At 47.6% G+C, this 27795-nt stretch overlaps 1 protein-coding gene across 3 annotated transcripts in view; it reads left to right on the top strand.

Annotated features, from left to right (window-relative positions):
• The window catches only part of TUBE1 (tubulin epsilon 1), a 129318-nt gene that overhangs the window by 47094 nt on the left and 54429 nt on the right, over nucleotides 1-27795 (top strand). For all 3 annotated transcript variants that reach the window (XM_085611377.1, XM_085611376.1, XM_085611378.1), the window contains one exon: nucleotides 22215-22269. In XM_085611377.1, coding sequence (XP_085467503.1) covers nucleotides 22215-22269 — 55 coding nt within the window. The remainder of the gene's footprint in view (nucleotides 1-22214; nucleotides 22270-27795) is intronic.

Genomic DNA, 27795 nt, shown 5'->3' with positions numbered 1-27795 from the left:
TGTATGTCCTCTTCTCTCCTCCCCTTCTTCCCTTTGCTTCAGGTGTTCTGATGTCTCGCCCTCTTTCCTATCATGTATTCTTGTGTTTCACGGCCCTCACGATAACATAAACATACATTATCACCTCAATTATATAGGGCATCTAACGCAGATTCAACACACCTGAGTACGTGACAATTTCAAAGCTTCATCAAACAACGTGTGAACAAAAGGGTAGGTTTAATGAGGTCCAATGTACATACCCCGTCAAGGCTGTGCACAAGAAATGGTACAGAGTTCCTCTAAGGTCAAAAAGAAGATAAGAAAAATTACTGTCAAGTGTGTAGTGTTCCATGCGGACCCCACTGGTCGTGCTGTAGAAGGGGGGGTATTTCCCTTGTCGGAACTAGGACTCTCACACATCCAGCAAGCTAGGTGTCATGCTTCAGCCTGCCCCTCGTCAGGTCGGCGCTGCAATACCTGACGGGCACCCAAAAATGGGGCTCTTTAGCTGGGATCTTTTGTTCCTGCCGGTGGGTGCAGTGGGGTAAGGGTCCTAGCGTGTGTAGATGTAAGTGTAGGTGAAGTAAATATAAAATAGGTCAGTTAGTCTAGAAATTTACTTTTTATTATGGTGGTAAACAGACTAATTAAAACAAGGAGGGGTTGAGGTGGGTAGTAAAGCTAGAAATGATGCATCTAGTTGTGTATACCCTACTCTCAAAAGGATCTACATGTTTTGTGCCATGTTAGCCATAGCGGTCTAAGCAGTTCCTCAGGATCAGTGATGATACTATCTACACTAGTTGGATATGCGAAAATTCTACATACCACTCAGGCTGGTTAGGTAACCTGAAACGAGAAATGGGGAGTAGAAATGAGAAATACGTGAAGGTGCACTCACACAGTAAAAGGATCTTATCTTCAATAAACAAAGCAAAAAATATATATAAAAGAATATGGTCCCAAGAGGCAGGTGTAACTATGAAGACCATATAATAAAACCAAGATAAAAACAACATATCCTCCTGAATATCAGTGAGTGTATTGATATCAAAGTTATCTTCTAGCGGTATTAAAAAATGGCGGTATGGACAAGACAAAGAAGTGAAGAGATAGAACTCACCTAAACTACTAGCAATGCAAGCTTGCAACAGTTTCCGGCGGGTATAAGGACTCCAATTTGGGTCCTAGAATGGTAAAGATAGGAAGTATCTCTAGAAAAAGAACTGAAAATCCGATAGGATTGACTCGTAGCAATCACTGGACCAATCTAGGGAGCGTCGAAAAAAGGTCACAGACATGGTGGCCTGACCAAATGGGGCTCATTGTGCAACCATGACCACCTGGAACCCAGACGGGGACGACCAGTAGTAAGGCACAGCGGCGGTATCGGGAAATTATCCCAAAAACCCACCGAGGTGCCAAACACGAAGCTGGCCGCTCCGGTTCCCAGAAATGATCGCAGAATGCAGCACCAAGCAGGATCGGCTCGAACCACAGAGTCCGGTCGATCTTAACGTCAAACACTCACCACGAATAGGTAACCAATGTGGTCTGCGTCTCATAGTGGATAAAACAAGGGGTACTCACCAGCGTATACGGACGCGTAAGGCCAAAGACCTACCCTGCCGCCGGAACCGGGATGGTATCTGGTTACCGGCGGCCGTTGCTTAAAAGCACATCAAAGTCATGACGCATGAGCGGTCATGTGACGGTCTCAGTGCTAGAAAGGTGGCTGGCGGGGATGGTGGGGGTGACAGGTAGACGCGGCGGCCATATTGTAGTGGATAAAAAGGCAGAAAACCCATAACAAAGGACTTATAAAAAGTCAGTAGTACAGCGTAGTAAGAAAAATATGGCGAGCGGGTCAAGTCCAAAACGGGTCCAAGGCGGAGTCGCTTAAAAAGGATCTCCAAGGCAAAGGTGGTGAATTCGCCACGTGGGGTAAATAAATTGAATGAAATAAGAGGTAGTAGAAACGGGGGGGGGGGGCACTACTGTTGTGTAGCACTCTCAAAACTCATTGGAGTGAAGCCAGAAAAACAGAAGGTCAATCAAGTGAGGGGTAAAGATAGATGACACAGGACCAGATCACAGGACGTGTGAAACAATGCATTGCGTGAAGAGCGTGGTGTCGGAGCGCTGTTAGCGGGGGGTGTCAAGGGTTCTCAGCAATCAACCCTAAGTATGTAAATGACATGGGATCGCGGTGGAGTGATTCAATTACTGATACGCGGCAGGCATAAACAGTATAAATGTATAGAACCTATATGAAAACCAATTATTGGTTAACCTCTAGGGATGCCTAATAAATAAAGAAGCACCACTGAAGAGGGCATTGTAGGCGCTACATATATGTGGCCACTCATGGTGGTGTTGAAATTCCTAATGAGGGGTATGGACCGGAGTAGACCTAGGGTGTTATATCAGGTTAGAAAGAATCACGAGGTTGCAATCAAGGCACAATGAGAGGTTGCAATCAAGCTACAATAATTCACTGGGGTAACGAGTGAGAACAAACTATGTGAGTGCACCCCATGGAATGTCATCGTTGAGACCGGTAATATGTGTGGACTGTCTGAGTACCCATCTCTGCTCAAGCCTGAACAGTGCGTTTTTTGAGATCTGTGGATGGGCCTCCAGCACTACCCAACGTAGTGAATCTGCGGAGTGTTGTGTCTCTCTAAAGTGTGTATAAAGTTTGGTGGTAACCCTTTGACACCGTATATTGCTCCTGTGTTCAGTTATCCTGATCTTAACAGTGCGCATGGTTATTCCTACATACTGTAAGCTGCAAGGACAGGTAATCAAGTAGATGCATTGTTTGGTGTTGCAGTTCGTGTGCTTTGTCAACACCCATTTGAAATTGGTCTGGAAAGTTATGTCTTTGGATGTGGTGGTGAGTGAGCAGACCACACATGATCCACAAGCATAATGTCCAGTGACCAAGGGGAGACCCCACAAAGTTTTTTGTGTAGTAGCTGTGCTTCTTCTTGGTCTTGTGTGAACCAGAACATCCTTCAGGTTTTGTGATCTTTTAGACGCAAACCTGGGTTTCGGTATGTGTAAATTACCGGTGTCTAAAATACTACAATGTATCAGAATGATTTTCTTGATTCTAGCTGAGTCGGGTGTAAAAGATGTGACGCAGGTAAGCATGTCAGAGGTTGGTTTTGTGTGTGTCTCAAGTAGTCTCTCTCGTGGATTATTCCTTGCTCTTTTCATGGAGTCTCGAACTTGTTTCTCAGGATATCCCCTGGCCTTCAGATTTGTTGCTAGAGCGTTGGCCTCCGTTCTATAGTCAGAAACCGATGTACAATTGCGCCTGATGCGCAAAAATTGACCAAAGGGTAAGTTGTCTCTTAACGCTTTGGGATGGTGGCTATTGTATAGCAAAAGGCTGTTGCGATCGGTGGGCTTCTTGTACAGGGTTGTACTTAAAATGCCCTCAGATAGTGTGATATTCAGATCTAGAAATGGAATAGTGCGTTCTGATATGCTGTGTGAGAATCTGAGGTATTCATTCTGCTCGTTTATCCATCTAATGAATTCATCACAGGTGGAGCGTGTTCCTTACCAGAAAATCAAGTTATCGTCAAAACGGTTCCATAGCTTGAGGTTGTTGTGATAAAGATTAGTGGTATTGTAAATCACATCCTTCTCAAAAGCTGCCATATAGAGGCACGCTACACTTGGAGCGAAGGGGCTTCAAACCTTCGACATATACAGTAAAATCAAGGCTGCTCTTGTATTACCATGTCCATTCTGCAGGAGACATTGCTTTTTTATAAATTGTCCATTTCCATAGCTGATCGAGCAAGCTCCTCTATTTCAATCTTGTAAGTTTGATCTTTCAGTAACTCCTGTCCCTCAGACGCAAGCTCTTTTACTGTAGAGCCTCTCCCTATTGACATCTCCTTTATTTAATTCATGCATCTAGTCAAAGTGCTGAAACTCAAATAATAACTTTTTGACCTATTTTAAGCAGACGATAAAAGCCAACTTGCATGTATGCCAAGTGTTCTCTTTTTATTCTGTCTCGAGATAGTACCCAACAGACAGCGCTAGGACATGGTCTCATTCAAAAGCCGGGTAAGCCCACTTCATGAGAGTTTTTTTTTAAATTCTTTTTATTGACATTTTCAATAACAAACTTAAAACATTGCTTCACACTGCTATGTACGCATCGCAGACAGTGACGACAAGCTCCCCTCCCAACAAGGCACAGGATACGGAATGTAAAGGACATCAAGTCAGTATTACATGGCAATCTACTCTTCAACCAACCGGCAATCCGCCACATCTGCCCATCCAGGTATCCCGCCTCGACAGCCACCAACCCGCCCCACGAGTAGCAGCAAATATTAACGTTCCCCTCCCATCCGAGGGGAGAGCAACGTGTTACAGCATTTGTAGCGGGGTTTGCTCCAGCCAGTGTACGAAGGGCTCCCAGATGTCCCTGGGCCTGGACCGCATCGGCATAAGCTCCCAGTACAGGGCTAACTGGGTTTGGCAGTAAACAACGCTTTGAACCCATACCTTAATGCTAGGTGACGTGCCCGCCCCCCAATGCATAGCAACCTGTCTCTTAGCCAATAATAATAACATTGCTGGCAGTTTACGGTGTTTGGGCTCAATCATGTGCAAAATCCCCAGCAATGCAACCTGGGGTGTGCAGGGGATCAGTAGGCCCGTGATAGTACATATTATCTCCAGCACCCTTGTCCAGAACAACGCTATTGCAGTACAGCCCCACGCCATGTGTATAAAGGTGGCCCCCGGTGCATGACAGCGGCAGCATTCATCGGTATCCCTTAGTCCCATGAGGTGCAACCGTCTTGGTGTGCGGTAAAGCATGTGTATGTACTTGAAGTGGATCAGGCGCAGCCTGTAGTTAGGGGATAGAAGCTCAAGCTGCCTACAGCACAGATCCCAGTGTATATCAGAAATTTCCGCTCCCAATTCCGCCGTCCACATGCCCCGCGCCGCCGGAAGCATCACGGGGTGGTTAGCCTGCATTCGCACATACAATCTGGAGACCAGCTTGCGTCCAGAATCCACAGACAACACATTCTCCAAAGCAAGCAGATCCGGCGGTGGCGCCGGGAAAGTGGAGAACAGCCTCCGGCTTGAATGGCGGAGCTGGTAATACAGAAGCGTGTCTAGTATCGTCGGTGCCTCCGATCCACACATCTGCTCCAGCGTTAGGAAGGTGTCACCCGGAAATAGATCGCCTCCAGTGTGGAGGCCCAGCTCTGCGGCCCGCCTCCCGGTTCGCATAGCCCGCAGCGACGGCCACATCGGGTTCCCGCGCAGGGGCACCGAGCGGGTATAAAGCATATCTAATCCGGCCCTGCATCTCAAACCATTCCAGGCCCACCTGAGCGCGTGTACCGGGTCGATTTCTGTGCACCTTCGGACGTGCGGCGCATATAGGGCAACAGTCAGCGGCAGCGGTGCCGCCCTGTCGGTCTCGATCGCCACGTGCGGTTGAAACGGTGTGGGGTGTGCCCAGTAGTGCAAGAACTGTGCCTGTGCGCAGTATGCATATAAGGAGAAGTCCGGCGCAGCCAGGCCACCCTGTCTCTGTGGGAGAGTGAGGGTCTCCCAGGACACCCTCGGCTGCTTACCCCCCCAGGCCAGCTCCACCATCAATGAGCGCAGTCGTCGCAGGAAGTGTGCGGTCAGGGGCAGCGGGATATTCACAAATAAGTAGAGGAGTTTAGGCAGGATCACCATTTTAGCCACAGCAATCCTGCCAGCCAGCGAAAGGGGCAAATGCTTCCAGCGACCAACCCTCTCCTCCACCCAGCCGGTCACCCGCCCATAGTTTTCCGTCCATATCTGCTGCATATCTGTGCTCACCCAGATCCCCAGGTATCACACCGGCCCAGTCGCCCATTTCAGCGGGCAGTCCGGGGTAAAGCGGGGAGTCCCGGTGGTCAAGGGCAGAATGACTGATTTCTCCCAATTGATATTGACACCTGACAACCGTCCATAATCCAGTAGTTCTTGTGTCAAAGGGGAGAGGTTGACCTGAGGATCAGAAACATACAGTGTAACATCATCAGCATATAGCGATATGGTCAGAGCCCTTGAGGAGAAGCCAATGCCCCTGGCCGCATGATGTTGTCTAATGCGGGCAGCCAGAGGTTCAGTGGCGATGGCAAAAAGCAGAGGTGACAGGGGGCAGTCCTGTCTCGTGCCTCTCCGAATGGCAAAAGGCTCAGAGATCAACCCATTGACCCTCACCCTGGCAGTAATGTCTTTATAAAGTAGTCGTATGTAGCCGATAAAGGCCTCGCTTACCCCCATGCGCTGCAGCAGAGGGAACAGGAATCCCCATTCCAGGGAGTCAAACGCTTTGGTGGCGTCCAGTAGCACAGCCGCAGCCTTAACATGCGGGGCCAAATAGTGCAGTACTCCGAAGAGGGTGCGGAGGTTATGGGACGTTGAGCGGCCCGGTATAAAGCCCGACTGATCCGGGCGGATCATCAGGGGTAACACCGGCTGCAGGCGAGTTGCAAGCATTTTCGCAAAGATCTTGGCGTCAGTGTTGATTAATGATAGTGGCCTATAAGAGTCGCACTGCTGGGCATCTTTATCTGGTTTCAGGAGGGTGATGATGACAGCCTCCCTCATGGAGTCCGGGAGCATACCCGTCTCAACCGCCTCCGTATATACCGCCAGCAGGCGGGGGGCCAGGAGATCCACATATTCCTTGTAGAACTGCGCCGGGAGGCCGTCCGGCCCCGGCGCCTTACCAGCAGCCAATGACCCTATGGCCTCACGCACATCGTCTGCCTCAAATGGTCGATCGAAATAACCTTTCTGGTGTGCATTAAACCATATAAGCTGTATGGTATCAAAATATTCAGACAGCTCCGCCTGGGTGTGGGCTGCCCGCGACCTGTACAGACCCTTGTAAAAAGTCCGGAAGGCATCTAGTATTTCCGGGGGGGGTATATACGGTATCACCTCCCCCAGTCATCACTGCGGAGACAAATGTCGAGGGCCGCTGCGAGCGCAGCAGGAAGGCAAGCGTCCTGCCAGGGCGGTCCCCTTCCCCATAACGGCGGGCCGTCGCATATTCAGTCAGGAATTTGAGCTCTCTTTCAGCCTCCGCTTGATATTCAGTGAGCGTGGTGCGAGTGGCCGCCAACGTGGCAGCCGAGGGGTCCGAGCAGTACTGCACCTCCAATGAGTGCAGATGGTCTTCTAATTTACAGAGCGCAGCCCTTATGGTCTTTAGGACTTTGGCCTGTCCCGCGATGCAGTGGCCCCTTATCACCACCTTAAATGCGTCCCACAGGGTGCCCAGCGACGTCACGGAGCCCTCATTGTGCTCAAAGTAGTCAGTTATGTGTTGGTGAATATCCTCTCGAAACACCGGGTCCGACAGGGCCTGTGGCGGCAGGCGCCACGTGAAGGGCGTGATGTATGGCTTGGGGACCTTCAAAGTCAGCTCGACAGGGGAGTGGTCTGAGAGGGTGCGCGCCTTATGAGCAACTGAAGACACCCATGCATGGGCCTGCGGGGTCAAGAGCCAGAAGTCTAGGCGGGACCAGGCTCCTTTGTGCGGGGTGAAGCAGGTGCCTTCCCTAACCGCGGGATGTAATACCCTCCACGAATCTAGTAGGTTATAATCAGCCATTAGGCCGCGTATAAGGCTAGCAGCTTGTGGGTGATGAGTGCGGGCTGCCCCCTCCCTATCCAAGTCTAGCGACAGCACGGCGTTGAAATCCCCTCCCCACACGCAATCCCCACCACCCAGTGATTGTGTCAAGTGCCAGATGTGGCGGAAAAACCCAGGGTCATCCGAGTTGGGCCCATATGTGTTAACTAACGTCAGCGGCATGTGAAATAGTTTCCCGCTCAGTATGATGTAGCGCCCCTCTGTGTCGGCATCTACCTTAAACGTTTGCCAGGGAAGGCCTTTACGGATAAGAATGGCCACTCCCCGGGAATAGCTGGAGCAGCCCGAAGTGTGTACCTCGCCCCATCTAGCGCCTCGCAGCTTGTCTCCGGCGCTTCGAGGCAAATGAGTTTCCTGCAGGAAACATATGTCAATGTGGTGGCGTGACAGATAAGTCTGAGTCAGGCGTATCTTGCGGTGGTCGTTAAGACCGCGGATATTCCATGTAAGGCATCGCAACTCGGTCAGGGAGGTTTATATGTGTGTGTCCCATACGGTGGCAAGGATATCAACGTCCGACAGACCAGGGGCCATCGGGGATCCCCCCGCCACCCAGTCCCCGGGATAAGCAATGTTATACAGTCAGCCTGCTGCAAGGGTGTGACGCCAGTTCGTGGTGCACTAAGAAACCGCAGTGAGAGAGCAACAACCAACAATAACCAAAACCCTTCCCCACCCACTCCAACCCCCCAATCAGGTTGAGAAACAGTCCCCCCCACCTCCCCACCCACCAAGAACTGCCATATAACAATGTCTCGGGAATCATCCCACAGGGCGTGGGGTCACCGGCTCACACCCCCGTCTAAAAAGCGACAGGGTGGCCGAACAGTGCTGCCTTAGGTAAATACAGTACAATTAGCCACAGCGTAAGGCGGCCCGACAGTCCTCCCCCCGCAGCGCTCCATAGGGTCTGAGCGGCGCGGGCCGCGACCAGTCGAGCCAGTCCGCACAGGTCCGGGACAAATCCCACGGCCCTCAAGAGCCCCCTGGACTCCCATCCGCGGCTACAGGTCATGTACCTTACAGTTACGATGTCCAGCATCTCTTCACATCTCAGAGGGATAGCGCGCTGTGTCACTCTGTGTCGCTCAGCTGGCCCAGCGGAGAAGTGCCGTGCTCATCTTCTCGCCCACGTTGCGAGCGCTCCGCCTGCCTGGCAAATTTGAGGGCATCCGCTGCGGCCGTAAAGAACATTGGCTTCCCTTTGTGGTGTATCCGCAACTTGGCCGGGTATAACATGGCATATTTAGTCCCCACCTTTTGGAATATTTTTTTAGCCGGTATAAATTCTCGCCTTGCGGCCTGTACCGCCTGTGTAAAGTCTGGAAATAAGGAGATGGCCATATTTTGGAATCGGAGCTCACCTTTTTCACGCGCCAACCGCAGGATAGTGTCCCTGTCCCGGTAGTTCAGAACACGTGCCAGGATCGGCCGCGGCGGTGCCCCAGGCACGGGCCACGGCCCCAGTGTTCGGTGTGCCCGCTCGACCAGGAACATGGCCGACAGGTCCGCCCCAAACAGTTCGCGGAACATTCCTTCAATAAATTGTTCCATGTTACCAATATTCGTGGATTCCGCAATGCCAATAATACGAACATTGTTCCTTCGGGAGCGGGCCTCCAAGTCCTCATTGCGCCCTCTGATCACCTCCAGGACCTTGTCCATGCGAAGTAGCCTCTCCTGGGTGTCTCCAATGCTCTCCTCGCAGTCGGTAATCCGCGCCTCCGCCGCAGCGATCTTCTCCTCGTGCTGGTCTACTTTATGAGATATGCCATCAAGCCGCTGGGCCATGGAGTCGAGCTTGCCATCGATTTCCTTAAGGCACCCTTTAAGGTCGCGAAACATACTTCTAACATCTTCCTCAGGTGTTGGGTCTAGCTGCGTTTCAGGGACCACCGGTGGCGATGGCGGATCCGCCACAGCGCCGCGGGAAGCCTGTTTCTCAAAGTAGAGCTTCCGCTGCTTGGCGTCGGATTTCCCCATGTCGCCCTCCGGGCCCTACACACACCGGCACCAAGTAAAAGGGGGCAGCCGGCACTTCGTAGGCCCCGGGCCCCAACCAGCACTAGTCCGCAAGGGCCCGGCAGCCGTTTCACCGAGCGGCCAACACGTGTCCCCGGGAACCTCTCCAGGCAGGCCAGGCCCAGCCAGCTGTCGTCTCGCCCAGGCGGCGGGTCAGCAGCATCTATTCATCAATCGGGGACTCACCGCGGTCAGGTAGCAATCTGGATGGGCACCCAGCCGTTCTCGCTCCACGCTCTACGTGCCACCAACTCGCAGTGCCGTATGTCAGTCAAAGGCCTGGGCACGGATCAGCATAGGCCAGCATGCTGGGTTCGCCACCTCGCAGGTATGGATCAGGCTCCGCGGCGGCCGCCTCCCGTCGCCCTAGGTCAGCAGGATCACCGGCTTCGCCAGCAGCACCAGGCTGCGTCCCCGCCGGCAAGGCCCAGGCAGCCGGATCGTCAGGCCAGCACTGTGTGCCCCGGAGCCGCCGCGAAGGCCGCACTCAGCCCAGCAGGGGCCCGCAGCTACATCTATGGTTGCAGACGTCGGGCATCCAGCACTCTGCAGGCATCCACGCCGGTCCCAACTCGCCAAACAGGTAGCGGCCTCCGACCAGGGCCTCGCGCAGCAGACGGCGCCGCCCAGCGCGGAACGCCCCAGCAGCCAGAGTCACGAGGGCCCGTAGCCCCGGATTTCCGCAGCCGATTTCTGTCGCTGAAGCACCGCCGGGATCCTCGGCGTCAGGGCATCTCCCGCCGTAGCTTCCCTACACGGAAAGTCAAGCAGAGAACGGATGGGCTAACGGATTGATTGTTCGGCCGGCAGAGCCCCGTTACACGGCGGCCATCTTGCAGCTCGGTTCGGCCACGCCCCCCCCACTTCATGAGAGTTAGGTGCTTAATGTTCTCCCAAAATTCCAAAATGCAACTGCAGTTTCAGTCCTTGTGAAAGTGATCACTTCTGGGCCAGTGACGTTCAGTTTGTAAATTGGCCTTCTTTGTATGTAGGGTATGTCCTGTGTAAAGTTAGATCAACTTAAATTTGCTAATCCTTGACACCCGTTCTCACATTTTCATACATCCCCCTCATGTGTGACCAGCAATACTTGCTGATGTATCATTCCTACTGATCTCAAAGCTAAGTGAAACCTAGTATGTGGTACTCCTTCAAGGCTCTGTAAGGGGTTCACTTCAAGCCTGTGATTTCCTGTAGTAATCCAGAGATTGGATGAATGTCAGGCACACTATCCCACATGTCTTTGGCTACCTTGACTATCATTCTGTTTTGAAGGAATCCTTAAGCATACCAACATTCTTCCTTATTACAATGAAAGATCTTCAGTTCGTCTCATGTGACTCAATATTGTCAAAGATGTGCTTGGCTTTCCAAGTCTCTATAGGTATATCCCTTGCTGGTTTTCAAAAATGCTTGCCAACCCAGAGGAACCATAACGCTATGTGGAGTCTTCAAATCAATTTTTGTAAAGCCCTCCTCATCCTTACCCAAGTACTGTTAATCACCCTTCTTGTAGGTCCATTAATTTTGTTATGATGAATTCAAAAAATCCTTGCTGGTTTAGAGTGCATTCTGCCTGCCCATATATCTTTTTCCACTTTACGGTATGGGGGTCATTCTGTCAAACCAAATCTATAACCTCAATTCCAACCCCAGCTTTCTTCTGGCTATTTCACAGTTTTTGAACCTATTCTCATTCACCCATCCTGCTATGCTAACTTTCGCTCTGAAGAACCTCACTCCGTGATAACTAGGGAAAGAGAAGGGGAATGAAAACCTGAACTTTATTGGCATTGTACAATAAATGGCATAGTCAATTACGAAGTCCTCATGTCAACTGTCAGTGCAATAAATGGTTACACATCTGTGTGTTTCACGATGGAAATCTTGATCAATGTGGTATCACATAACGCTCTTATGCAAAACATACAGTACACCTTCCTCTGAATAAAAAAAACACCACAGAATAAGCAGTATTATAACCTGAAATGAACTGAAACTGTGCACTGCAAGGTCTTGTTCTAGGGCAATGATCACACTTACTCAGTTCGATATGACCTAAACCTTTGGGCCCTGAAAAATTACCTTTTTTGTCTCTTTGGCAACTTGTTTGGCATTTAACCACTGAATACGCAACAGTTGTCAGCATTTCTTTTCACTTCTTCTACACATACAGGGTTCTAAACCCAGGTTCTTTGATGAAAACTCATTCACTAGCCTATGTTCAACTTTACGGCTCAACCCAGAGCAACAAAATATCTGGGAGTAAAAATGACAAGAAATAATGAAAATGTAGTTGCTTTAAACCTTAAAGGAGTAAAGGGATACATTGATCTCGACATTGCAAGATAAAACAAACTGGTCATGAGTAATTGGGCTAAGCTTAAAAATCGAAATTTAACATTTTAACAAGAATTCTTAATGTAGTAAATAATCTTTGTGCACCTTACAATAACTTAGCTTACAACTCATAAGAGCAAATATTCTCATATTTCATTTGGGATACTAACCGCAAGCTACTATTTTCCGTCAGAAAGCTTAGAATCCCAATCTCCAAAAAGCTGTTTGGGTTTCCATATCTAAAGAATTACCACAGGGGCATTTATTCTTTATCAGGCTAGATTGTTGGCACATGCTTAAGACCCAAGAATGCCAAATTGAACCACTATAAAAGGAGGAGCATCAGTAGGGCATCACTTAAATCATTACTCCAGCAGATAGTGGTAGGATTCAATCCTTTATTTTTATAATTAAGACACCGTCTCTTAGTTATCTTACCTATGCACTAACCCGAAGATGAACTCCAGTTACTCATGTTATCTTCAATTTGGAACAACATATACATTTGCTTTCCAGGCAAAAAGCTACAGTGGCAAACATGGATTGAAAAAAGCATATTCTCCACAGACCAAATGTGAAACAAGGGATCTGTAATATTCTTCAATGGTCTACAAAGGTGTTACTGTCTCCACACAAGTGAACTATATTGTATTGAGGAAAACACTATTGCCACTATCAGTAGTGATCTCAAGCACCCACCGACCACTTAGGGAGGTCTTTCGCTGCCCAACATGGAACATTATTCTTGGCGGTGCAGCTTCAGTGGGTGGCACGCTGGCTGAGTGCGCTACACCTCAAAGACACAGCTATACAATCGCCCGGAGATACCCAACCCCAGATAGTGACGTTGTTTCACCCCAATAGAAGAGGTAGTGCACCCACGCAGCTGCTGGTGCTAGTGGCGCATCAATGTGACCATCGCTGTCTTCACATCACGCATTCGATAACACCATACTCGCTGTCTTTCCCTATACTGGGTACTCCTAGAAGGCATCGAGCAATATCCAGTATGGAGCTCACGCAGTGGGAAGAAGCGGGCATATTAACAGTCGGGTACTTGTTCAATGACGGGCAATTTATCTTGTTTGAGTACTTGGCTGAAAACTCAGGTCTGCCACAAGGCCAGTTCCTCCTCCACGCTGCAGTGACCCGCGCGCTAGGCACACTTTGGGGGTATATAGCACAAGAACCTAACACTCATTTATCTATACAATACTTGCACAAACTGGGCACTGGTCGGCATCTCACCAAATGGTCCGCAGAATGGCTCAGAGTCCACACAGTGCAGCAGCTACTCTCTCTGGGAGCCCACTGGGACACTGACCTACAGAGACCTACCACAGATCAAGAATGGGGACACATACTTGGAAGCCCCAATATTATATAATACACAGAGCCTACCTAACACCAGAAAAAATAAACAAATATTTTGTCCATGCAAACGCCAAATGCGCAAGATGTAATGAGGGTTGGGCTGATCCCTTACACATGCTGTGGTCATGCACAACTATTCAAACATATTGGGAGGTGGTTACTCGGTGCTTGGCCAAGTGTACGGAGCGAACACTAGACTTGACATGGGAAGTGTGTATACTGATACTCTATCATAGGTCCAAAAAATACACTGTGACGTCCAGATATATAGACCTGGGTCTCATAGTGGCCAAACGATTGCTTATGCGCCATTGGAAGTCCCCTACTCCCCCAGCTCCAAAAGCCTGGTATCAACCCTTGCTGTGCTGGGCACAGGCGGAAAGTGGAACACTGCCAGGAAGATGCGATTGGGCTGCGGAGGCAGTCACTGGCACAGGCATGGGATGCAATACTATCAGATTTTCGAATCGGGGATGCTCGGAGGTAACAGCAGACACATCTATGAGTGATGGCGAACAGGCAGCAATACAGAGAGCGCTTAATTAGGCCTTGGAGGGCGGGTCGAGAACAAATTTCAACACCGCCACACAAGCAAGATGTACATGTATAACATTAATGATTTGTGGTAGATGGAGTAAAAGCTATTCGATATTGTTGTTCTGTTGATGTGGTTACGTTTTTTGGGTTTTTTAAACTCTTTTTATTAAGGAATAAAACATGTTAGCCACAGTTGAGGATAACGTTATACAGTGCATGTGACAATCACAATCTTTTTCTGTTTATTTGGTCAACCTAATCATACAATACTATGTTACAAAGCAGTTTGCGACCCCCTTGTGGCCAAGCAACCTTCACTGGGGGGGGACGGGTTCAGTGGAGCACACAACATCCCTCTATATTTGTTCTAGTTGCCCCAAATCTTGGACCACTCCTGTGGACACCCCCTCCCTTCATACACAGCCCTTTCTGTCTGCATGCACCAGTCCTTGTCGGCCGATTGTAGTTAAGTTTTAAACAGCAAGTCATTCCGTCATTTAACTGCATACCGGACTAGAAATTTAGCACCATCGACCATGATGTAGTACGCCACAAATGTATTGACCTGTACAGCAATATTCTCTAAGCTGTGATGTATAACATGCTTTATTGGTTGTTATGAAACGTTTGAAAATCATAATGAAAACAAATTTAAACAAAAAAAATCAGTAGGGATCTCAAGCAATACAGATAACACTCTCAAGATAAAAGACTGTTAATAAATCTGAATTACTAGAAAATGCCACCCGCTGAAATACACAAGCTTTTCTCAGATGAAAATATAACCTGTTTAGAAAAAGACAGATCTGAGTAGGAAATAGAATTTGGAATCTAGATCCCACATAAGTAGTAGTCTTGTTACATGGAAAGTATTTCAGAGATCAGCCCGAGATCGGCAACAGTATATACTTGACATAGGATCTTATTTTTCAGCTGTTAGAAAATGCAAAACCTGTATCTCACAAACAATTCTTTGTGCTGTGTCGTTCACGCTAATCTTACCCATTTGCTGGTAACCAGCCCTATAGCAGAAAGTTTTTGAAAGAACATCCCTGAAAATGCTTCACTCATCGTTAACTGTGAAATGAATCTTTTTCCTTCGATCACCTCTCCCCATTGTTTCATTTAACACCAGTCAAAAAGAAATGGCTAATTAAAACTCTATTAGTAGCTAAATCTTTACTACTTAAAAAAGGGTGTTTTCCCCTGCGATTCTTTGTGAAATTTGGGTTGTGGAGTTGTCATCCTAACTCTTCTGGAGTCATTACACAGTTGCATCTTACCTGGAGACCTGTGTTTTGTTGACGTCAACACTGTTTTCATTACAAGTATTTTAATCTAGCATAATATTTCTAAAAAGGTCTGTGTGACATATGCCTGAATGCCTTCATATTGTATGTGACAAGATATTATGTAATGCCTTCTGTTATAATAAAAACACCTGCTTTTTAATACCATTCCTAATGCTCAATCACACAACTCTTTGTTCACCCATTTCTCTATTTGCTCAGGCCAAATCATTGAATGTCCTGCTTAGCAAAAATTCAAAAGGTGTCTTATGGGATGTCAAATTTGGTGTAGTGTGCGAAGACCACAACAAATGTCATCCTTCAGTGCTTTCTCCAATTGACACTACCCTCAAAGCAAACAGATCTCACTCTTTTTAGGTCGACCGTGAGCAAGCGCTGCTCTGTGAAGAGCTGTGGTAGTTCAGTATGGAGAGAAGCTGCGCCCACTCCCCCTGCCTTTATTTTTCATTGGCTTGTGTGTTTGTTCTTTGTAAATGCTGTTTTCTGATTCATTATGAGGCTTGTTAGTCCCTCCTCAGTATGGCCATGTCGTCGTTTGTATCCTCCGATGGCTACTGGCCTCTTTATTTGGTTGTTACACCCTACGTGTACTTTTTTTATTTTTGTTTCCTGTTCCCGCCCTCCTCCCGTTGTCCATGCTCTCCATCCTCACGCCCCCCTCCCGTTGTCCCCGTTCCCTTTGTTCCTGCCCCCTTCCAGCTGTCCGTTGTCTTGCTGCTCGTGGCAGCCATGGACGAGCGCTTGTTTTAAACAGTAGTCAGCCACTTTAGCTTCACCAGTGGCGGCCACACGGCTCACTATTAGTCCTCCTCTTACAGCACTATGCTTACTTTAATATTATCAACACAGGCAGCGCTTTATCCTGCAGCACGGCTCCCGCTTTCATATTATGAACATGGGCGCCGCGCTTTAATAAAGCACGACGCTCGTGTTGATAATATGAAAGCGGGTGCCATGCTGCAGCATAAAGTTTATACTTCAGCACGGCGCCCGCTTGTGTATTATCAACACGGGTGCCACTCTTTAATAAAGCACGGCGCGCTTGATGATAATATTAAAGCAGGTTCTGTGCTGTAGCATAAAGTTTCATAACGTTTATTCTTCCTCATGGTGCCCGCTTTCATATTATCAACACGGGTGCCACAAAGCGTGGCAAACTTTTTTTACGCAGGGGTTGCAGCTGTTGCTATGACGCGCCATGGCACTCTGGCAGTTCAGTCGCCTTGCTGTATTTACACATGATAACAAGCAGGCTGTGCACGCTGGAAAAGTGCAAGCAGGTGTCAGTGTTTTCTTGTTAGGTCTCGCCTGGTGAAAGCAGCGCATGCGCCATAAGCAGACTCTGTGACACTGGCAGAATGCGATGTTGAACATGTAAGAAGATCGCATGTAGATTGCCTAAAGAGAAATTGGATAATCATTGTTTCCCTGAATGCTTGCTGTGAGTCTGTCACTTGGATCGACTAGGAGAATGCTCACCCTTGTTTTCCTGTCTGTTTGTCAGAGGAACGCTGATGGTTGACATTTGGAGGGGGGGCGGGTGGTGTGGGGGGATGGGTGGTAGCAGTATGGTTTCCTTTCCCATGTGCCCTTCACGTCAGCTGCTTGCCATTATTTTACGTTGGTCCCCTCTTCATGAGCCAGCCAAGAAGAAGGTAGTTATTCCACCATGAGCCTTCAGCCCCGTTGAGATTTGGGTTGGGTTTCCTTCCATGTAAGTTTTACTTTTTTGCGTGCACCTCTTCAGCCCTTTAGAAGACTGTTGTCCTTTCCCGCTAGAGTTGTATGCACTAGAACAATGTGCAGTGCTATGCTCTTGTCTGTGGCCTACAACATTCTTTTATACTAGTGAGTTCAGAGAACCTAAGCTGGCACAAGAGGAATGGGAAGGTCTTGATTCTCCTACATGGGCGGTATAGTTAAATATGTTACACTGATGGTTAATAATGCATTGGTAGAGTGTTCCTTAATATTAGTGGGCCTATATCCTAGCTCACTAAAAACTTCAAGCAGATTTGAGGCGCAAGTTTCTTTACTAATGCTGGAATAGTGGGGGATCCAGCATTTGAATTAGGTCAGCCCCAGTGAACAGTGCTGACTGTGCCCAACTAAATGTTGAGACACCGGGGTCAAATGCTACAACACCCGCATTTTATGAGGTTTGCGTTCAGACCAACAATCTTCAGTAGGTGAGGGAGGTCACGGCTCCGCCCAACAAAATGCCTCACTTGCAACTTGATGGCAACGCCATGGAGGAACAAGCATTGGCATAGCCAATAGGTCTCCCCTTTGGGACCTTATAAGTGTTTAACCATGCAGCAGTTGATGTTGTTGAACCAAGGATATTGTGCTGCATAACTAAATACTTATAAGGTCCGAAAGGCGAGACCTATTGGCTATGACAATGCTTGTTTTTCCTACTGCGGTTAGCCGCCGACTCATTGCTAACTTCCGTTATTTGAAATACAGATGAACTCCATAGACGTCGCATCTTGTTTCATCTTAATTATTTGTGCCTAACGTCGCGTCTTGTTTTATCTTTATTAATAGTGCCTATTACCCGACGCCTGTTCTCTTGCACAAGAACCCCTGCCCTGTAATTGATTACAGGGGCTTTTTATCGCTGTTCACTCGTAAATGCATTTTTAAGTACGGCCACTACATCTTAAACCTATTAGCAGATGCGAAGAAAGACACGTTACTAATGTAGTAGGACATGAGGCTTCGAGAAGATATTTCAGCGTTTATTTTTATGTTTGCGGCTCTCAGCTCCTTATCTTCAAAAGGGTAGCATTGTAAACGGTTTTTTTTCTTTAGAGAGTGTTAGATAGCGCGAACTCGACCCGAAGGTATCCGAGCGCTTTACATGAGCACCCGTTGCGCTAAAGACGTCGCCAAAACATTTGTCACAGGAGAGGTAAACAAGGTCATATGAATAAAAGGAACGAATAAAGGTTAAACACGAAAGATTGCAGTGGAAGCCCACCTTTTTATTTTATTTTTCATAGGCCAGAAATAATAACATGTAAGAGAATGAATAGGGCAAAAGCCACGCAGAATAAATGGGAACAAAAATCATACGCAAAAGATTCATATCAGTACTTAAGAACGAGCATTTTGTAAACCCGCAACAATGCCAACAACTCACAAGCACACAACACGCACCAACAACCCACGCGCATATGGAGAACAAGTGAAGTGAACGAATTCATACACGCATATTTATATTAACCAGTTACACTCCTCATCAGCCCAATATATATAGAGTTGCACAGGGGTGTGCACAAATATTGACAAAGTGTATGTACCCAACACACTAATATTGTACACTCACAGACACAAAATCTCTTGGTGGCCACACACACATACGCTGTTACTTGAAGGGTGTCATTGATGTCGCATAACAAAACACGAAAAGGCCAGTGCGGAAATGGATGACAAAAAAAATCTGTGACAAAGAGAGTCACGAGATGTTAGGATGAGTTATCCTCGCGCCGGTCAGAGGAGGCGTTCAGGTAAGAGCTTCCAGAGCAGAGGGTCTCCAGGTCGAGATCTGAGGCACTGTGCCTGAGTGTGGCGGGAAGCACCAAGGATTAACAGCTCAACTGGTTTTGGGAGGAGAAGGATCTTTAAAGCTGTGTATAAAATGCCCAGTTCCTCCCCGTACTTCTTAAATTGTGTGAGGGAAGAGGGGAGACATTCCAAGATCAGGGACGCAATGCCTGCACAGGACAAATTCACGTCTGCGAAGGGGCTACAAGAAAAGGATTAAGTTGAAGGACTGTGGGTAGCACTTAAAGCCTCAGAGTACGAATGCAGCACAAAACGCATTACCTCGGACACGGGGCAACAAAAAGACAGTGCATAATTTGTGCAGGTGGTCACGTGTGGTGGGCACAGGTACTCATTATTGGGGACCTGAACTTAGTTTTTATCATCCGATTAGGACCATATAGATATATAGACATAACTATAGACATATACATACTATCTGGTCAGAGGTTACTGACGGAGTGGAGGCTCAATCAACAGTAACTCAGCTGTTATCCTACATTTAAATAGAACTGGTTCGGAGCATGGATGTAAATTTTACCAAAATGCCTGGGGTAGTGACATCGCACGCCATTTAACCTTTACTTTAACTCGCACACATAAACACACTCTCACCCGCAAGCATGCATACAACATACATTTAACAGTATTTATTTACTTGCCTTAGCTTCCAGATAGGGTCATATTCCAGCTAATGTACTTCATTTTATATTACACTAACAGTGAATAATATGATTCACTATTTGCATAATTAAACAAGCATTTTCAATGCAATAGGTCTCGCATTTGCAATAGTTTAAGCTATTGGCATTGTAAATGACAATGTCTTTTATTTATGTTTTAAAAACCAAAACATAAATAAAAGTCATTTTCATTTACTATGCCAGTAGCTCAAACTTGCACAAATGCGAGACCTATTGCATTGCAAATGCTTGTTTTAAATGTCAGCACTTCTTCATTTATTAACGCTTTTGTATGTGTGGTTGGTGGACTGGTGAGTGTGCATGTGAAAAAGAATCACAGTGAGCATATGGATAAATATATAGGTGAGTGAGTGGGTGCATGGGTCGGTAAATAGATCAGTTAATTAATCTGTGAATTAAAAGCGTGGAACAAAGAATACATGGGTGAAGATGTGGCTAGATGGCTGGATTTAAAGGTGAGAGTGCATGGGTAGATGATTGGGCCAAAGTAGTGACTACCTTGATTATCAAGGACAGTATGCTAGGGGTGACTGCGATCCTAATGGTTTTAGGCAACTGTGCACCCCATCAGCCACTGGTCTTTATCTCTTATTCATGCATCCACCCACCCATTTATCTCTTCATACACTTGGCCAGTTATTCATCGGTGCACCCTCATTCATCCTTATATCTACCCATTAGCGTATTCTCACAATCAATCACTCACTCAGTCACTTATGCAGGGATACAGCGGGGCAAGTTACTCAAGGACTGGCTCCCACCTGTCATGTATTCCTGTCACTGGTACACCAAAGGAGTTGTCTCCAGCCATGGTCCCCATCATACTGGTCCTCACTGTGTGCGGTGCTGACCGGTGAGGCTGGAGACCCGCTACGGACAGCGAACTCGGATGACTTGAATAGTACTGCTGCAGAAGTGCACATCCGTGGATGTCTGTGCATGTGCACCAACAACTGGTCTGTCACAAAGAAAAAGCATTTGATTTTAAATTATATAGTGCTGTGCGCCTGGGCAGCCACTCACAGAATTGCATGGATGGCACGCTCTTACCGCACCAGACAAGCATTTTAATACCGGCTACATACCTCCAAGGGAAAATAGGAGCCCCTTGTGTGCAGACCCGTACACCTGCAGTCAGCAATGAAATAATCAGTCCTTCGGCAATACTCCTTACATCACAAGTAACCCTGGGCGTAGTTCGCGAAGTAGCGCTACGCGTAGCTACGCAAGTGAACTTCACACTAAGCGAGCTAGGCGTATCACTTCGCGAACTGCGTAGTACCCTGTTCGCACTGTGCAAGATGCCCTTTTCAATGATTGCACAGTGCAGACAAGCATCCGGCACTGTGCAATCATTGAAAACGGCATCTTGCACAGTGCGAGCTGTAGTTTTCTGCTGCTCGAGTAGATTTTTACTCGAGCTGCAGCTTTCTCATCGCAGACTGGTAGTTTCTCATCGCGAGCGGTCACGAGCATACGCGACCACTCGCAATGAGAAACATGACCTCCCTGCGTTGAGAATCTTGCCGGGAGGTTTATTTTCCACGCTCTCGCGATCGCCAACTTGATGTTGCTGATCGCGAACGAGGAAAAAGTCTCGCCGGGATGTCATTTTGCTTGCTCGCGGTCACTAACTTGACGTTGAGGACTGCAAGCAAGCAAAAAATGACCGCTGCACTACGCAACGCTACGCTACGCGTGTTTGCACTGTGCTACGTGCAATTTGCGTAGTGCAAAGTAGCGCAAACTTCGCAAACTACGCGAGCGTAGCGTAGTGCTTTGCCCAGGCTTAATCACAAGTGACTGTTCCAACGTCAGCGGTTGCCTTCTGTGTTGATCTAGAATTTGAATGATATTTGCAATGAGCTGTGACCTGGGGGAAAGAGAATGTTGGGCTAATTGTAAAATTCCAGATGAACTGCCAGACAGCTAGAGTTGTCTCTGCTAAAACTAAAAAAGGGTTAATGAGAGGGAGGAAGCTTCACAGGGCTGGTTTAAGGAAGGCTAATTTTAGGAGATTGGTCTGAGAATGTCTGAAGGAAGGCAGTAAAGGTGCTGAAATTTCTAAGTCTAGGACCGGAGGTAGTAGTTGGATTTTGGGTAGTGTAATGGGTCTGAGAAGGTGGTCAGTAGAAGTAATGGTTTGGGGAGACCCTTGCTGTGAGCCCATTTTGACATGCACAACATAATTTTTAGTAGAAAAAAGTTAGGTGTGTTGGTTTTGTAAATATTGGTTTTAGTTGTCAGCCCTGGGATCGTGATGAAATTGGGACAGGAAGATAAATATCTGCATTATACTTGTTGCATTTTTATGTCCACCTTCATTTCTGGAGCCCACTCGGCTTTTAAGAAGGAGGCATCCTTGGTTAAAGTTTCTAGTATCCCCCTCAGGCTAGCACTGTGATGATTGTCTTCACTACAGTTACATGTTTCTCCCCACAGGATGGCACTGTTGTCCCACATTATAGTTTGAAAAGTGACGGATATTACTTGTAATGCGAACATTTTCTTGTTCATTTGTAAGGAAGATGTCAGCGCCTTGCACTTTTAGGAAACCGTTGCATCTCGCACGATGCCATTGAATGTTATTTGAGTTTCCTCGAGCTCAGAAAAGCTCTGCTCCCCGTTCAAAATCAGCTTGTTCAATAGTAAAATTATATTATGTTCGGTGTGTTCATTCTGTTATTTTTTTTCTAGAAATCGCGATGTTCCTGACGCCCACAGAGACAAAATATGCTCCCTAAAAGCTCGAGTAAGTTTCCAGTGTATGAATGATTTATCTGTTACAGTAATCATTTTGGGGTATCGTTATTTTAAAGACTTAGGGTCTAACCAGAGTTTTTGCGTTGTTGGGGCTCTGTGCTGAACAGGAGGACTTTTCCTAAAAGCAAGTTGTTGGCATGGAAAAGTCCTCTGCATGGTAAGAGACTACCCTGAGTGCCCAACTGTACTGTTGTCTGGGTCCCAATGCTGATTTTTATGTCATAGGCGAATACGGATCATGCATGTGTGCCATCATATAGGTCTGTCTCGCGGACTGTGGCCTAGTTGGACTGGGAGGCGTTCCCGAACCACTACCCTTATGGTGGTGGAAGGCTAACGCCTCCACCAGGAGCTAAACAGCGCAAGCGCGGTGGTGGCAGCATACCATCAGTAGTAGCGAACAGGTCCTTTTTACCATGAGCCCATGGGGTGAGGACTACATGCTCACTCAGCTTTTTTAAAAGTTCAACTGCTGTATGTTTAACTCACCCCTGGCCTACATCAGGTTAATGTGGAAGTACATGCTTGATGAAAACATGAGCTGAGTGCAAGGAATACACAACACCGAGGGTTGTGGTACAGTGCATACATGGTAAATGGGTGTGTGCTGGCAGGGTTTGCCTTCATAATAACACACTCTGATGCAGTGCAGAGAGACTGCAGTACTGGACAGTATGTGCAGACTGAGTGTGTGTGCTGCATGTGGGAATGCTGGTGGTAGGATAATACATGAGGACAACAGTACTAGGCAGTGTGTGTGCTGTGAATGTGTACTGCACTGATACATATTATGGAGGACCTTGAGTTCCATTTTGGGAAGCCCAGGCCTGCCTGGTGAAAATATAAGGAGTAGCGGAATCCTGCCCATACAGAATTGTGTATTGTTAATGCTAATGTAAAAGCAATTTAAAACTGGCTCGAATCACCCCGAGGGGTATCTTGGCGCAACCAGGCAGCCAAGCAGCCTAGCGTGACCAGCTCAAAACAAAACTATCTTCAGTAGTTTCCTGAAGCAGAAATGGTCCATACAAGTTCTAATATAGAGTGGGAGCTTATTTCAATATAAAGGTCCAGATAGGAAAAAGACCTGCCACCCAAACAGGTCTTCTTGATGCGTGGAATGCTTAGCAATGCTTTGTCACTTGATATCAACAGTCTGAGCGGAAGGTACTGTGTAAGTTTGGAGGCTAAGTAAATGGAGCCACGGCCACTGCTTTGTGTGTAAGACAGCACAGTATGAAAATAATTCTCTTCCAAACCGGGAGCCAATGAAGGGTTTGAAGGAGGGGCGCCGAGGCGGTCGTGGCTGGCAGATTACAGATAAGGCAAGCCACAGTAATCTGCACCGCCTGCATATTAGATAGCAGCGTCTCATTAGCAGAAGCCAGCAACATGTTGCAGTAGTCGAGGCGACTAATCACCAGGGCCTGGACCATCGTTTTTCTGGCAGAGAATGGGATGAAGGGGAGAGCTCTTCTCACCAGGCGCATAATGTGAAAACAGGAACCAAAGGCAGCCATCACCTGTTCTTTCATTGAGAGGGGTTGATCCATACATACTCCTAAGTACTTAACCACCAACTTGGGTAAGAGAGCAGTTCCAAGTTCAGTTGGCCACCAGTCAGTAGACCATATTTGTTGTGCCTTGCCAAATAACATAATCTCTGTTTTTTCCACGTTAAACTGGAGACGGTTATCTGTCATCTATGAGGCGATTGCCGTCAGACCACCTTAAAAACATTGTTTTGTTTCAACTAGGTCTTTATCGAAGGAGATTACTTACTGAGTATCATCAGCATAAGTAATGATCTCAATCCTGAAAGCTCTTACAATCTTGGCAAGAGGGTCCACATATATGTTATAAAGAGCAGCAGGCTGAGACATGAGCCCTCGGGAACCTCTTATTCTAATTGTACAGTGCGGGATTTAAAAGAGCCAAGGATGATGGTTTGGGTTCTATTGTACAGAAAATCACTGAGCCAGTTTAAGGCTGTCCCATGAATGCCAATCTTCTGTGGCCTATGTTGTAATTCAGAATGGGACACCGTGTCAAAGGCCGCTGACAAATCGAGTAAAATTAGCATACCTGGAATATTGGCATCTAACAAGCCTCAAATATGGTCGGTCACCACAACCAAAGCAGTCTCAGTACTATGAGATGGTCAGAAACACAATTGTGAGTAGTCTAAGATGATTTTAGATCCAAGGAACTCTGTGAGTTGTGAATTGATTAGTCCTTCCACTAGCTTACCCAGTAAAAGGAGCAATGAGATTGGACAATAATTAGAGAGGTTCAACAGTGATAGATTAGGTTTCTTTAGGGTTGACCTAACCTGGGTATTGCTGCATTCCTGTAAGCTGGGTGGGACAACCACTGGATGAGGAATTAATCCGGTTCTCCCTGCGCATTTCAAAGGAATCTTTGATTCAGTGACAGATAGCGAGCAAAGGGGCCTGGACATATCTAGGAAGAGGGAAATGGGGCTGATAAGAGAATCATAAAGAGTAGGGCTGAGGACCCGGGATTAGCCTTTGATGCACATATCTGTGTCTGACATTCAGTTGTGAACCCTGGTCACTCCCATGAATCTTGTTGAGGGTTAATTGCCTTCGGAGTCTTGCCTGCTGTGACAGACATCCTTCAGCAGGAAGAAGAATGGGGAGAGATGTCCATTTCAAAGAGGCATAACTCCAACATAAAACTTCAAAGGTCCAGACCCTAAATCACATGTGGTGTCTTGAAAAGAACTATAAGTAGGGGAGTCGGAGTTCCCAAACTTTGTCCCGTGTTCTCTATGCCACTGAAATCAAGCTATCCTGGCTGAATGGGGTGAAACCCCGTAACCGGTCCTAGGATGCTTGTTTCCAGTCCAGGGAGGACCTGGCTTGGCAGTTTGGGCTGGACTGTTCCCATGAGGCAGAGGGTCAAGACTGATTTGCTTATGGCTGGGTTCAAACTGGAATGGCATGGTGAGCAAAAAAATAATGGATTTAGGCCCAGATCTCTGTACTAGGGTGAATGTATGACATTGTTCTGCATTCTGTCCATCAACTGTTGTTTTTGCATTTGTCACCCCGAGTGGGACGGGTATACCCAGACGTGGGTCCCGTCCTCTCCATGCCACTGGAATCCAGCTATCCTGGCTCAAGAGGGGTGAAACTCCGAAACCGGTCCTAGGATGCTTGTTTCCAGTCCAGGGAGGACCTGGCTTGGCAGTTCGGGCTGGACTGTTCCCATGAGGCACAGGGTCAAGACTGATTTGCATATGGCTGGGTTCAAACTGGAATGGCATGGTGAGCAAAAAAACAATGGATTTAGGCCCAGATCTCTGTACTGGGGTGAATGTATGACATTGTTCTGCATTCTGTCCATCAACTGTTGTTTTTGCAGCAGCCAGCTTGGTCGTGTGAAGAGGGGAAGCAATGCAAGACTTCTGCCTGTGACCACAACTAGGGGCTTGCCTACTAGTCTCCCTGCTGGGTGAGGGAACGTCACCCAGGGAAGCCAAGATCACCTGCCCTTGAGCACCAATGCCTCTCTGCTCGCCAAGACCGGTGTGCCCATGAGCAAGAGGAGAGCTTTGGAGGGAGCGAGGCCCAGAAGAGAGCCCTGGCATTTGGACGCTCTTGCAAGGTGTGAGGAATCCAGCCCTGCACCGATCGAGCCATAGCCCGTGTGTTGGAGTTTATTGGTGACCACGTAAGGCCAGGAGGAGCGTCGCTGAGGAAATCTGCTCCCTGCACCGATTGAGCCGTTGCCTGTGTGTTGAACTAACTGAGTGACCCCCGTATACCAGAAGGGGCCGCCACTGACCTCCTAATGATTGTGGCAGGAGAAACATAACTCCTCACAAATCGTTGCCCGTATGCGAAACTAACTGGGCGACCCTGTATGCCAGGAGGGACTGCCATACCATGGATTCAAGCTTGTGGTGGGAGAAACATGTCTCTGCACCGATCTGGCTGTTGCGCATGCATTGAAGTGACTTGGCGATCCCGTATGCCAGGAGGGGCTGCCGTGACTGTCTACGTGAGGCTAAAGTGAGTGGAGCGTGAAGGCCGTAGTGGCGACCCAGTATGCCAGGGGGGGCCACCAGAGACGCTGAAGCTAAGAGGTCCGGGTCTTCACCCGAGACTGGGAAACTGTTGTGACCAATGTGGAAGCCAACCGCATTTTGTAGACTGCCCCCACGGAACCCCTTTGGAGCACGGAGACCAACCCCCACCCTCCGCCAAGGGAGAAAGGACTTACCATGTCACCGCTGTAGTCGGAGCTCCTCGCCCATCTGACCACTGCAGATAGCGTGGCTCGGGGAAGAGGGCCCAGGCCTGCCAGGTGCTGCCGTGTGTGACCGCAGGCAGCTCGTCTCAACTGATCCAGAACAGGACTGCACTGTAACACCACTGGGTACTTTTTTTCCATGGTGCGGGTAAGACAAGAACTGGGACTTTCGGCCCCGGAGAACATACTTCCATTGGTGCTACTAAACCCTAGACTCTAAACACTGCAACTTACTTGTAAAGTCTGAGGGAAGAACTCTCGAGTACCGCCTATTGGTTCGCATTCCCTGGATGCAGCCATCAGTGAACGGGGTATAACACCAAATCCGTTATACTAGAGGTGGGAGGACAGTGAGTGGTTTGACAACTACTAGAGCCCCGACCTCAAGGGGACTGTGTTAATGCTTTTTAAATGTCATTTACCTGTTTATGTGTAGAGTTAGAATAAAATACTTCTTTATATACAAGTACTTGACTTGACATTGATTTATTGCTGCGCTGCTCGCATGTTCTTATGAGTCATGTTCACTTAACTGTATCTGAGCTTCTCCTGAGGGAGCTTTGACTGGTCGAGCTACACTACCCATCTGAGAGTCAGTTGCAGAAGGGGGGCACTAGAGCCAGTTGATCAGGAGCCATAGTAGGGGGGCCCTGGGACATCAGGGGTAAAATGCCTCAAACCCCTCGGTTGGGCCCAGTAACTCCTGTGTGCACCGTGACCCCCAGAAGGGGGTTCTGACACAGGTGATGAGTAAGCAAACAAGGGTAGGTGGCACTTGTACACCAACAGCAAGGCCTGCGCTGTGGCAGGACCTTTCTAGTCGGTATACATGAGTTGAAAAAAGGGTGTGCAAAATTACGTCTTTAAAAAAAATGAAATTGTGCTTTTGATGAGAAATTAGATTTGCTGTTATCTTCTGTAGCTTTTTTAAGCTAGTGCATATCTCAGAAAAGAGCAAGTGAAATAACTGCAGAAGACTAGTTTGAACAGAAGATGTATCTCAGCCAAACCTTTACTGCACAAACCAGTCTCGCACAGACAGTAACTGAAAAATTGTGGAATGACAAATGTTGACAAATTTTCTTGAAACATGAAGTTTGGGAATTTTGCCTTTCCAATTTAAATTTCAGTCAGGCTTAGTAAAGAGAAAGTGGAATAAGAGAACATTAGCAGTTCTGTTCATTATGTATAGAAAGTTAGGCAAGTCCTTAATAACACAAATGGAATCTATAAA

The sequence above is a fragment of the Triturus cristatus genome, chromosome 6, assembly GCF_964204655.1.
Source record: "Triturus cristatus chromosome 6, aTriCri1.1, whole genome shotgun sequence".
Lineage (NCBI taxonomy): Eukaryota > Metazoa > Chordata > Amphibia > Caudata > Salamandridae > Triturus > Triturus cristatus.
This window is presented reverse-complemented; position numbering and strand designations above follow the sequence as displayed.